Raw genomic sequence first — 12886 nt, 5'->3', positions numbered from 1 at the left:
AATACTACATGTCACCTACACCAACTGACTAGTCACACCCACAGAGTAAGACTGACATGTCTACGTGATCTAGCTATGTGGCCCACGTCAATTGCGAGTTGGTGTTTCCAACCCAAGTCGTGGTGCATCAAAGCTACTGGCTTCGTCAGTGAAGTTCTAAGACTGAAAGGTTGAGCTTTGCGACTTGAGGACATGTGTATCGCTTCGTACTGCTCACTTCTTATGCCGCCCTCTTCGCACAACAGCCGAAACAACCGGATTTGCCGGCCAGGTACAAGCACGCACCTACTTACAAGATACTCAGTTGCTCACCTCCTTGCGGATGAATAATGAGTCTTTCACAGCTGACAAATAGGACGATATTGGGTCGATCTCATACTCAGATTCAATCAGCCACGCTTTCAGAACAATAGAAATATTCAACCGAGAGAAGGCTCGCGACCCTCGCGACTTCGAAGTCCTGAGCTCGCTCGAATCAGGTATGCTCGTCGATAAAATTGTCCCCGCCGTTACTGCCTAAGAAAACTACAATATACTGTTGCTTGGAGACCATGGCTTCCCGTCTCAAGTTTCGACAAAAGCTCGAAGGCACACGGGTGCTGATCATCGGTGGCAGCTCGGGGTTTGGATTCGGTGTCGCTGAAGGGTGTATGGAATGGGGAGTTGCCCATCTCAGCATTGCATCTTCTTCCGAGAAAAGAGTGACGGAAGCCATCTCTCGACTCCGGCAGTCTTACCCCGATGCCACCACCGAGATCAAAGGTCACGCCTGCGACCTAAGCAACGAGTCTACAATCGACGCTAATATCAAAACCCTGTTTGCCGCAATCGGCACCCTCGACCATCTTGTTTTTACTGCTGGCGATGCACCACCTACAAGAGACAACTCCGATCTTGATATGCAATTCATCAAAAACGCAGGAATGGTGCGGTTCTTCGCACCATTGTTGGTCGCGGCTTATGGACGCGAAAGTATTGCTACCAGACCCGAGAGCTCCATTACTCTCACTACAGGTGTATCAGGTGAAAGACCTATTCCAGGATGGCCAGTGGCATGCTCCTATTTGGCTGGCCTTCATGGGATGACTCGCAGTCTCGCTCTCGATCTGAAACCCATTCGAGTGAATTTGGTCAGTCCTGGAGCCGCGAACACGGAGATGTGGGATGTTCTAGACGATGCAACTCGGTCTGAAACGATGGAATCTTTGGCTCGGGCTACTACTACAGGTAGAGTGGGTGCGGTTGAAGATATCGCCGAAGCGTATCTGTATTCCATGCGAGATGCCAATCTGTCTGGAGCCATTATTAGCACAAACGGTGGAAGGTTGGTGCTGTAGGTGGATAAGCATGTGGTTTCGAACTGTGATAAGTCTCTACCTACAATCAATACCTATGCTTTATCGAGCGCATCTCTATAAGCAAATAATTATCTGCAGCTTTTCGGTTCTGTACTTCAACATATTAACCAACAACAATTGCTTAGATGTGCCTCAAATTGGTATCTCGAAATCCAGGGCAAAGCTGAGATTGACAACTACATCGAGGGTGCCCTTCCAGAGCTCGCTGCGAAGACCACGTTCTTTTTTATGGGTATCGTTTTATGCTGACAACCTCAGCAAGTTCGATGCTTGACACCAATTACATTTGTGAGATCCCGACATGTAGTCCCATGACTGAAGCACTGTCTGACACAAAATACAGGGAGACTCTGGCAGTACATTTTGATGCAGCCTTGTCCTTCAAACACTCTGCTGCCCGTTGCTGGGTTTGTGTCCGAGCACACCGGGACCTACGTCCGTACCATTCTGGCGCTCCCTAGAGTGCCACTCCTGGGCAAGTATGCAGTTGTATACACAGCCGCCATGACTTTTCCCCACTTTGTAAACACATGGACAATAGCCACGGGCCATGATGGTGTTTACACCAGTATTACTGTCCAAGAGACCACCCGGATCACGGTGAAAGCAGTTCGCCCAAGAACTCAATGAGCAACATCAGTATATGCTATGACCAATGACCTGGATGCCATGGTTGGTGAGCCGGGAGTCTTTACTAAGGAGGCCCAGGAGATCCTGGGGCCGCAAAGTGTGGAAGACACCTGTGAAAAACCGTGAAAGTAATGCACAGAATAGCCGGTCGTAGAGCGCGCCACCTTACGCCTCCTCGAATGTTTTCCTCTCAATGAACCCTGTATGGGTGAGAACCTCGTGTCGCTTTCTCTTGCCTGCATATATACTGTCATCGTAGGTACGGACATAGTACCCAAGGTCCGACTTAGGTTCTGCTTCAACTGGAGAATGCATTCCCAAGGAATGCCCATCTATTTCCATTGAGGGGGAGAGAGAGAGAGAGAGAGAGAGTAGTTAGCGGATGTGATCACGTAAACACCAAAGTCGGAGGTTCTTAAACCTACATGCCAATCTTCAAAGAGCGGCTCTTTCAGTGCCTCGATGGAGTGTGGAGTACTGGTAGGCCACATTGCTGATGCACGCCCTGACGACGAATTATTCTTGTACCAAGAGCGAGAATCTTCGTTCCACATTGTAACCTTGAGATACTTTTCACAAGACTGTAGGAAATATGTCAACGCTGATCGCTCGGTGTGAAGGATTTGACATTCTCGGTTTTCCACTTTTCGCAAAAATCGAGTATGTAATTTGGGGACCCCGTAATTACTAAGTAGCTTGGGCTTCTATTGCAATGGCCCAATTTCCGTTTGGTACATCTAGGTCCCATGAAAAGCAAGTGATTCGGCACTATGGGAGCCGCGAGACCAAGGTAGGATCGAGGCTCCTGAGCCCGTTCATTTTGTAGATTTTGTCCTTCGAGCCTAGGAGCGGAAAGCATATTTTGAAAGACTTATTCTTCAGCCAGAGGTCAACCAGTCTTGTCAGAAAAATTTGGGACGGTAAAGGGGGAAGAGAAAATGGAACGAAAGAAGAGTGATAAAAGGGACTGCAGCCTTGCGTAGAAAATCTATGCCAAAATACAGATAATGGTGCTTGCTTTGTCCGGATAGCCATCGTCTTCGAATCCTGGCGCTTAATTGCATGAACCAATGGACTCGGTTATTACGGTCTTGTCGGACTCTTATCCGGTAAATCTCATCTATTGGGCAATTCCCCTGATGTGATGAGCGCATTACAATGATTCATGGCCGGCTGACAGATACGAATATCAGCTGTGACTGAGAAGCGTTTTTAGAGTGTGTGCTTAAAGATAAAATACTAGTAATTATGCCCGGATATCTCATCAATGATTCTGATAGCTCAGTATGAAGATGGCTCTCAACTCCCGACTGACGCTCAGATCTGTCCCATCGAGGTCAGGGTGCATGCCAGTCAGTATTCAAAACAGAGGCAGCAACTTGATTGAAATTTCTCCTATTAGCACCGTCCCACGTAGTTACTTTATAAAGCAGTCATCATACAAGCAACTCGGGTACGTCAATCCATCGCCGTTGTTTCCAGCTCTCAATAGCCTTCTCAGTCAATGAAACACCTTTGGCTCCTTGCAATAGATCATGCTGCCATGGGCCATCTTCCAGTACATGCAGCAAGAATTGTTCCCACTGGACCTTGAACGCATTATCGAAAACCTCATAGTCCGGGATTTTGGTCCAAGCATCTTGATATTTGATCTTACTCTCGATGTCAGGATTCCATACGGGCCGTGGTGTCACGCTATCAGCTTGCACAACACAATCTCTTAGTCCTGCCACTGCAGACCCATTCATACCATCGACTTGAATGGTCAACAGATCATCTCGTTTCACCCGCACTGCCCAGGATGAGTTGAAGTGAACAATGACTCCGTTCTTCAATTCGAATGTGGCGTACGCCGAGTCATCAGCCGTACACTGATATTTGTTCCCTTGCTCATCCACTCGTTCGGTGACATGTGTCGCCCCTAGACAAGACACCGATTTTATTGCGCCAAAGAGGTTGCTTATCACATATTCCCAGTGGCAAAGCATATCGCTGATGATGCCTCCATCGTCCTCTGCACGAAAGTTCCAGCTCGGCCGTTGTGGTGCCGCAGGCCCAAGTCCTGAGAACACCCAGTACCCGAACTCTCCTCGCACAGAGAGAATACGCCCAAAGAAGCCACTATCGATGAGTCCCCTCAATTTCAACAAGCCAGGAAGGAACAGCTTGTCTTGGACCACCCCATGCTTAAGCCCGGACTCTTTCGCCACATGATATAAGTCATATGCTTCTTCTGCTGAGACGGCGATGGGCTTCTCACAATATACATGCTTACCAGCGGCCAGCGCCTTTTTCACCGCCTCCGCTCTCCTCCCAGTTGTTTGGGCATCGAAGTAAATGAGGTTGTCGCTATTTTGTAGTTCTGAATCAAGATCGGTTGACACTCGTTCCAATCCTTGCGCATCAGCTAGCTGCTGAAGCTTTTCCAAATTTCTCCCTACCAGAACGGGCTCAAGGATTACAACAGTCCCATCATGAAGCCTGAGGCCGCCCTGTGAACGTATCGCACAGATTGAGCGAATCAGATGTTGATTCGTTCCCATCCGGCCAGTTACACCATTCATGATGATGCCTATCTTACGTTCTTTTTTGGAGGTCATGGTGCACAATTCCACTGTGTGGTGGTCCACTATCAGGCCATATAATGATAACGAGCACTCGCTCCTGTGAAAATTATACGAGGAGATTTCATGCTTTCATCAAAAGCGGCTTCTTAACAGGATCGGGAAGACCTGTCTACCACATCACTTTATGGTAACATTGTCCTTCTCCGCACTTTCAAAGCGTCTCGTGAGGGGCAAAGCAGGAGCGTAATCCGAAGTCAGGTTCGACTCAACACCCCGCCTTTTGAGAACGAGGTGTAGTAGCGAGTCAATCGTGGCAATAGGCAATGCTCCCTGCACTCATTCCAAGCCGACTCTCTCAAACAATCGACTCAAAGCAGCATCTCATCAATAATGCGGGGAGGCAAGAAAACGGTTCTTGTGATCAACGGACCCAACCTGAATCTCCTGGGCCTCCGTGAACCGCATATCTACGGCCACGAGACTTTAAAGGATGTGGAGAACAACAGCGTCAAGCTCGGACAACAGCTAGATGCCGAAGTTGATTTCTTCCAGACGTAAGCGGATACTCAAATAGTGACCTTACAGCGTTTGTTTGCCTGTCTTTTCTGACGATATTCGTCGCCAGCAATTGGGAAGGAGCTTGCGTCGACCGCATCCAAGAAGCCCGAACGGATGGCACTGATGGCATAGTGATCAATCCCGGTGGATGGACGCATACCTCTGTGGCAATTCGCGATGCATTGCTTGGGGTGTCAATCCCTTTCATCGAACTGCATGTGTCCAATATCCATGCTCGAGAGGAATGGAGGCATCACTCCTACTTCTCGGACAAGGCAAAAGCTATAATTGTGAGTGGCCTGGTTCGCTTTTCATGTCACACGCCAATCTCACTTACCATAGGTTGGCTGTGGAGCTTCGGGATACGAATATGCAATCGATCACGTTGTCAAGAAATTTCCAGAGAGGTCTGAGCGATCTGAACCAGGAGAGACCAAGGAGACGACTACTGTCGGAACGAAATAGTCTCGATGGCTAACATTGGGGCAGGCATGTCCAAGCCGGTCGGGTAGAGTGAACCGTCTTCAACCCTGAAAGCTCCATAAGGATATGATATGTGCATGATCTCGTGATTGAGATACTGTCTCTTGTGACAGATTATACATTGATGGCAAAGAACACTATCCTGGCTTGTTTCACAAAGATTCAATCGAAAATATATCTCTGCTATGCCCCAAACACCTTATCGTAACCAGTCAACGTGAAACGATATTTGATGTCATTCTTCTTGAGCCTTGTGACCGCTTCCTTAAGGCCCTCTTCTCCGATTTGAATCTCCTCCACCCAGCTTTTGATTCCCTTGTCTGCTGCGAGTTGCAGCATCTCCAGCATCTCCCTTCTACTTCCCAAATGACTGGCGCCAATCAAAACACCGTTGGCCAACAAATTTTGGGCTTTGATCTCCTGGCCAGCTTCCTCGGGAAGCCCGACACTGACAAAAGGAGCATGCACATCCATTAGACTCAAATACTTGGCCAGGTCAAAGCCTTTGGAGGAGTTGGCACAATTCACGATGAGGTCGAACGAGAATGTATGTGCCTTCTCCCAGTCGGTCTCGTCGGTTGCAATGAACCCATCTGCACCCAGTTTCCTTGCATCTTCTTCCTTTGCTCGCGATCGGCTTATCGCCCATACCTCCGCTCCGAGGGCCTAGATGGACATGATGTCAGTCTCCTCAACAATAAATCTGCCTATTCTCCAATGCATACCTTTGCGAATAAGATCCCAAAATGTCCAATCCCTCCAAGACCGATGATTCCGACTTTCTTACCCGGTCCGGCTCCATTTCTCACCAGCGGACTATATGCCGTAAGACCCGCACATAGCATGGGAGCGGCAAGGTTGGTGTCCAGCCCTTCTGGGATCGGGAACACCCATCGCTCGTTCGTTCTGACATGGCTAGAATATCCACCCTGAGAGACAACCCCGCCGTACTTCTCGGGCCATTGGCTGCCATAAGTATCGATCATGATGACCGGACAATAAGTCTCATTTTCATTCTTACATTGCTTGCACTCGCCGCAGGAGAATGACTGTGCACCGACACCGACACGCTGTCCTTCCTTGATCAAGGTCACCTTCGGGCCCACGCGGACGGCAATACCCAGAATCTCATGGCCAACTGCCAGGGGGAAGTGCTGGGCTCCCCATCCTCCAGAGATTGTGTGGACATCGGAGCCACAGACGCCACAAGCTATGATCTTGACATCGACATCGTAGTCGTCAAACGGTTTTAGTTTGAAGTGGCGTTTGTGGAAATCCGTCCATGTCTCCGCGCTGTCGATCTGGAACCCCTCGGCTTCCTCAGGATAAGGCATTTTCTTGCTGAAAGAGTTATGAACAGCGTACTGGAAGTATATTCTCTGTGGTTCTCAGGTTCACTATCCTCCTTGGAAAAGAGGCAGCCTCAATCTCAGGGTCGACGGACTATCTACGCAAGTTGAGACGTCCGTTCGGCTATGAAGGACTTTTTTAACCGTGTGAGTGTGGCCTTTTACGCGCTGCAACCATCAGCCCAATCGCGTTTAGGTGTCGCTTACTACTTACTCCACATCATTTTTCTTCGACGGAACGTGCTGTGGAGGTGGACACAACACAATCCTACAGAACGGGATAAGTCGTGGGCCGGGTATCGCCGTTTGGGCGCAAAGCGACATGGCGATCAGAACGCCGGTGTCTCTGTAGGCTAGCGGGCATTTGGCAAGCAAGCCTTGTTGATACTCTCGGGCAAGTTTTCGTGGAGGTCGAGCTGTGCTGAACCCCCATTGCAACCCCCACCTCCCGATCAGGGAATCGCGAGCAACTAAATTGGTCCCCAATGTGGAATTGCCGAGATGTTTCTTCGACTGCCATTTCGCATCGTTGAGGGGCATGCCTTCCAAGGAATCTGCATCTCTCTGGCCTCAGTGCAAAATGTGCAACAAACCACAAGATCGAGGCATGGGGGAGGAGAGACTGCATCTAGACTCCCGTTCCTGGAAACATGACATGGAATACAGGACCCGTTATAAAGTAGCGTCCATGCCTACTTTTCCAATGTCGTTGAGACGGTAGTCATTTCATTAAGATTGCCATCAAGTTTTTATTGTTGGTAGCGTAATTCTTCCTTTTTGAGAACGCCATGGGCTCTGTCGGAAGTCCGAGGAGGACAAGGAAAGGCCTTCAAGATGGAATTTACTGTCCAACACTGACATTTTTTGACCCCGAGACTGAGGAATTGGATATACCCAAGGTACGCGAGCATGCTGTGCGGCTTGCCCGCGCTGGGCTTGCCGGGCTTGTGACTCTGGGTTCCAACGGCGAAGCAGTCCACCTTTCCAATGATGAACGTTTCACTGTCACTTTACAAACACGACTAGCCCTCGACGCCGCAGGTTTCGCAGATCTGCCAATTATCGTTGGTGCAAGCGATCAGAGCGTCAAAGGCACAATCGAAAACATCAAACTAGCCGCTCAAGCAAAAGGAGACTATGTACTGCTGGTCGCACCCAGTTATTATCGAACCGCCATGGATGAAGATCGTCTGGAGCAATACTTCCTTGCAGTTGCCGACTCGAGTCCATTGCCAATCATCCTGTACAATTATCCCGGTGCCGTGGCAGGGATTGATATGGATTCCGATTTCTTGATCCGCCTTGCGAAACATCCCAACATCGTCGGGACCAAATTCACCTGTGGCAACACTGGAAAACTCATGCGGGTGGCACGAGCGACGGAAGCCAAGACGGCAGGCTACGAAGGCAGCGGGTATATGGCATTTGGTGGGATGGCTGACTTCACAGCACAGACATTGCTGTCTGGAGGAAGCGGCGTGATTGCTGGAGGTGCCAATGTGTTCCCCAAGACCTGTGTTAAGGTGTGGGATCTCTGGGCTCAAGGAAAAGTCGACGACTCGACAGCATTGCAGAAGATTCTCAGCACTGGAGACTGGGTGCTCACCAAAAGTGCTGTACCAGGCACCAAGGCAGCCCTTCAAAGCCATTTTGGATACGGAGGATACGCTCGCCAACCCCTGAGACGAGTGGATGAAGGGGAGGCAAAGACGATCAATGTTGGCATCCAAGAACTCATGCAGGTAGAGTCAAGTCTTCCAGATAAATATCCAGTATCGTGAATCGGTAGTTGCGGTGAGATGACAAGCCATAGACATAATTTCTAAGTCGGGGGCGTGGGCCTCAAACACTCTGCAGCTCCACGGAGCCGATCGCGTGCCTCGTTCAACAGTTCCCACTTCGAACCTTCCAGGACCTTTGACACAACGCTTATCAGGCCAATGAGTTTGTTGCGTCCCATTGACAACTTCTCCAGAGTGGCAGGAGATTCAAATCTCGTCATTGTCTTGAGATATGCTTTCGCATCTTGTTCCCTCTCTTTCAATGGATCAGTCTGAGGCGATTGTGGTGGCTCAAGGGTTATTTCCTGACTTGGTCTGATTGGCGGGTACTGTAAGTTATCGGGAAACGGTCTCAATTGTCCCTCTAACAAGAATCCATATGCCCAGACCACAAGGGTGGAAAAATACAGCACCCATGGCCTAGGTAGCAGGAAATCGGCGGCGGCGCTATAGTTATAGATGGAGTGGCCATCCATGTTCTCAAATCGTGAAATCTCGTGTTTGTGGTCCGGTCTCCTACTCTTCACATCTTGCAAGAGAATAGAGCAGATGAAGCGAACACTATAGTGAACTGCATGTCTTGCTGCTGCGGAGGTTGCCCAGGCTTTCATCCTGATGTGCACACGTTCGCGATCAGACACTGTGATCACTCGTCCAAGTAAGGTCTTCGCACCTGCTAGAATGCATAAATCAGGCATGTCGACTTGGACTCCGATGTGACCAAGGTGGTACAAGACTGAAGCGAAAGAGTCAGACGTGCGTATGTGTTCCTGCGTGAACCCTGTTTTGTGGACATCGATGCCCGACCTCCTCATATACGCAAGGCTTTCGTCGAAATCTTTCTTCCACCATTCAAGAGCTTTGACAAGCTGTGCTTTCCATCCTTCTGGGACTCCCATATTATCCTTGTCAAGGCTCTTACCGTACAAGTCTCTCTGATGCATATGCCAAGATACTGATAACAGCCCGGCAATCAGTAAAATCCGCCCAAAGGGGTTGGTCCTGACACGCCTGCAGCTCAGTGTGCGTTTTAAGCCTGTCAGAAATGTCGTAGGCTTGATGCCATTCGTGTAAAGACTAAACTCAATGCGACCAACTTCCGAGGAAGTTGGGGCAGACCACAGAGTATCATCACACGGAAGTGGAAGTTGAATTTCGTGAATAACCATAGTAGCTGCGTGTCCAAACATAATGGCGTGCATAGAGTCCAATAGGAACGCACCAAAAGCGGCTCGACGAGTTGCTTCTTGAGCGATCCATTGCGTCCACCACTTCTCAGCTAGAGGCGGTGACTCTTCACCTCTCAGGAGACCATGACTTGCTTCACCCGAGATGCCCATCCTTAACGCCGGCTGAGTGGAATCACCTACCAAGGCGCTGCCCCTTCGCATCAACGTTAGCGTCGCGGCGAAATGAACATGGGCACGTTCATGGAGTGCTCTGGTCGAATTTGTTTTCTCGTAGACTTCCAAAATAGCGAGGGTCTGCAATACCCAGAGCTTCGCGGGCGGACACGAGTCCGGATCCGTGAAGACTTGCCAACGAAGATTCCAAGCGATGAAGTTTGCCAACTGGGCGGCTCTATCGGCAAAATCTGGACCATATTCGTAACGGTTCAGTAGAGAAGCTCCCATAACTACTACCGCGAGGAGGAGGTATTCATGTACAAAGCTTGGAAGGAAAGATGGCTGGTGTAAGATGGGGAATTGATCGTGGAAGTTCTTCCAGTAGTTCTCAATGAAGCGGTTGAGTGAAGACATACTCAGAACGTGTTCATTGTCATCGACATTGCCTTCGAAGATTTGTTGTTTGATAGATCGATCATAGAAACCAGAGCTGCCACTTCCAGAGAATCGTTGTTGCAGGATCTCCAAGAGATTTTGCCGCTTCCAGCTAGAGAGTAATGAGGTCTCTGTCGTAGCAAGCGGCTCAGGTGGTTGACTAGGAGCCAGTGATTGACTCAAGGTATTTGTGAAGGGGATCTCGATCTCGGGGGTGGAGAAATGATTCGAATACACTTGACCAAAGACGTTTGGTTGGTAAATGTTGGAGAAGGCGACTTCCCCACTGGACTGGCCATTGTAGACACCTCCATTCTGATCAAAGAGCCACGAAGTGAATTCATCTGTACCAGCAGATGGTGAGATGCCAAAATTCTGATCCTCTAGTCTCGAGGTGGAGAATGGTATCTCGAAGTTATTGAAACCAGAGCCAAATGCTGTGGAAATTGGAACCTGTCGAAGCATGGTGGGCGATCCTATCTCAAAAGTCTCGGCGTGGGTGGAAACAGAATGATGTCTGGGCAGGGTTGCGGGAAAATCGTTTCGGCTGCCATAAGGGGAAACTTGATTGGGATCAGACGCGTTGTGCTCGACATTTGATATGAGCATATCAGCTGAGACATTACTTTGGTAGCGTGACAGCTGAGGGAAAGTCTGGATAGGATCAGGCTGGGCCAGATATTCATTGGCATCTGCTACAGCTCTCTGTAATTCCTCATTGTTGGTGGAGACTTCGGAATGAAATGCGCTTTCCGGTCTTTGTGGTGTTACAGGGTCGCGATTCGGGACTGGGGAATCTGCGTCATGTGAAAAGCCTGAGAAGCGGTTTCGAAGAGATTGGTAGCGCGAAGAGTCGTGTTCATTCATTAGCGTTCGCTTTTTACCCTCATCTCCACCCGAGACTGGTTGGATCACATCCGGGCGGCTGATGGGAGTGCTGCTCTCATCTGTGCTGCTGCCGGAGTCACTACCGTCAACTTCGAAGGGCTGATCGCCATCTGGATCTACAGGCTGCTGGTCCAAGAATTGCTGATTGTGACGCTTTCTGTGACGATCACACAAATCCTTCCGGACAAAGGATAGATTGCAGCCGGGTGTGCCACAGTAAAATATCTCCTTGGGATCATCTGAACGAAGGTTAAATTGTGTCTCTTTGGGCAGGGACCGGTGAGGCAGCCATCGACCAGGGGTGGGACACGGGCGGCTTACGATTTAACTGATGCCTTTGAAGGTGTTCAGCACGGGAGTAAGTCTTGCCACAGTCTTCGTGGCCGCAACGAAAACGCTTCCCGTTGCCCCCTCGGTGACGTCGTTTTGATTTCCTTTCGGTCTTGCCGTTGGTGCTTGTGCGATTTTCGAGGGAGGGATTTGCGGCGAAGGTATGGACTAAACCTTGAAGATTCTTGGAGTTTTCGTGTTGCATGATTTTATTTTTGGCGTGGGAGCTCGATGCAGAAATTGTCAACAACCATTGCTAGATGATGGACGATGGGTGTTGCAGTGGAGATGGAGCCACAATGAGGTCCATAGCATCAATCGAGAGATGTAGACTTGTCGACCAGGAAATAAGATAACATGAGTTGTGACTCTAGGTCAGAGGAAGCTCGGTCCTGCTGATGGATGTTGGTGGTGGTGGTGTGAATTTGTGGGGTAAAAGAGAACCATGTGGTTTCGAGTACTTGAGATGGGCAAGGTTGAAGCGCTTGCAAAGGCCGATACCTTGATGTTGAACCCTGCAGGACGAACGGGTTGATGTCTAGATGAGGAATGGAGGTGAGAGACCGGGGCTGCATCCCCGGATCGAGGGCGAATTCAATTCTGAGATCATGCAATGTACTTGAGAGAAATTCTGTGGGGAGGAGCAGCAGAAAGGTGGTGCTGGAGCCACAGGGTTTGAGTTTGGGTTTGTTCGGACTGAGAAGAATACGGAGTGAGTATGGATACCTACCCCGTACCTTAGCTAGGCCCATGAGTGCCCCCAACTTGCTTCTTGGAGCTTAGGTGGGAGAAGTCCTTGGCGGCGGCATGACATGAACAAGATCCTCACAAGTACCTAGGTAGGTAATAATTGAGCAAATGAGGTTCAAGTCTTGTGTTTGAACAGAAGCAAGCGTTTATCCTTTAATTGATTCTTGTACAGGACAACCTGGTAGAAGACCGGGGTGGAAGGACGGTAGTCAGACTACTAACGACTACCCAATCCGACCCCCATTGCCTTTTTTGCATTGCCTCACCCGGACAAGCCTGGGGTAAAATACTTGGACGCGGGACGGGTGGGAAGCACCTGCTATCTACCTAGGTACCTAAGCACCTAGGTAGGTAGGTATCCAGTGCTGGGTCGGGTCAACTTGAATTCGAGGGATCCTCATCCTTTGCTAA

The 12886-nt window shown here is 49.5% G+C and overlaps 6 protein-coding genes across 6 annotated transcripts; 3 read left to right on the top strand and 3 right to left on the bottom strand.

The window, feature by feature from the left end:
• Positions 1–551: 551 nt before the first annotated feature.
• Positions 552–1607, top strand: LTR84_010186 (uncharacterized protein; the record flags this gene model as incomplete). Its single annotated transcript, XM_064853723.1, has 2 exons — positions 552–1324; positions 1484–1607. The coding sequence occupies 2 exons, from the start codon at positions 552–554 to the stop codon at positions 1605–1607; spliced, it is 897 nt and encodes a 298-aa protein (XP_064700677.1).
• A 1817-nt stretch (positions 1608–3424) lies between these two features.
• On the bottom strand, positions 3425–4588 carry LTR84_010185 (uncharacterized protein; the record flags this gene model as incomplete). Its single annotated transcript, XM_064853722.1, has 1 exon — positions 3425–4588. One exon carries the CDS (start codon positions 4586–4588, stop codon positions 3425–3427), a length of 1164 nt encoding a protein of 387 aa, XP_064700676.1.
• Positions 4589–4945: 357 nt separating this feature from the next.
• Positions 4946–5578, top strand: LTR84_010184 (uncharacterized protein; the record flags this gene model as incomplete). Its single annotated transcript, XM_064853721.1, has 3 exons — positions 4946–5109; positions 5181–5403; positions 5456–5578. 3 exons carry the CDS (start codon positions 4946–4948, stop codon positions 5576–5578), a joined length of 510 nt encoding a protein of 169 aa, XP_064700675.1.
• A 201-nt stretch (positions 5579–5779) lies between these two features.
• Positions 5780–6930, bottom strand: LTR84_010183 (uncharacterized protein; the record flags this gene model as incomplete). The annotated part of the gene is made up of 2 exons (XM_064853720.1): positions 5780–6262; positions 6322–6930. The coding sequence occupies 2 exons, from the start codon at positions 6928–6930 to the stop codon at positions 5780–5782; spliced, it is 1092 nt and encodes a 363-aa protein (XP_064700674.1).
• Positions 6931–7733: 803 nt separating this feature from the next.
• LGA1 (L-threo-3-deoxy-hexylosonate aldolase) lies at positions 7734–8726 on the top strand (the record flags this gene model as incomplete). Its single annotated transcript, XM_064853719.1, has 1 exon — positions 7734–8726. One exon carries the CDS (start codon positions 7734–7736, stop codon positions 8724–8726), a length of 993 nt encoding a protein of 330 aa, XP_064700673.1.
• A 41-nt stretch (positions 8727–8767) lies between these two features.
• Positions 8768–11930, bottom strand: LTR84_010181 (uncharacterized protein; the record flags this gene model as incomplete). Its single annotated transcript, XM_064853718.1, has 2 exons — positions 8768–11634; positions 11717–11930. 2 exons carry the CDS (start codon positions 11928–11930, stop codon positions 8768–8770), a joined length of 3081 nt encoding a protein of 1026 aa, XP_064700672.1.
• Between the last annotated feature and the right edge of the window lie 956 nt (positions 11931–12886).

The sequence above is a fragment of the Exophiala bonariae genome (assembly GCF_035927105.1).
Source record: "Exophiala bonariae strain CCFEE 5792 chromosome Unknown scaffold_40, whole genome shotgun sequence".
NCBI classification, from domain to species: Eukaryota; Fungi; Ascomycota; class Eurotiomycetes; order Chaetothyriales; family Herpotrichiellaceae; genus Exophiala; species Exophiala bonariae.
The sequence above is the reverse complement of the archived record's forward strand: the minus strand, read 5'-3'. Positions and strand labels throughout refer to the sequence as shown.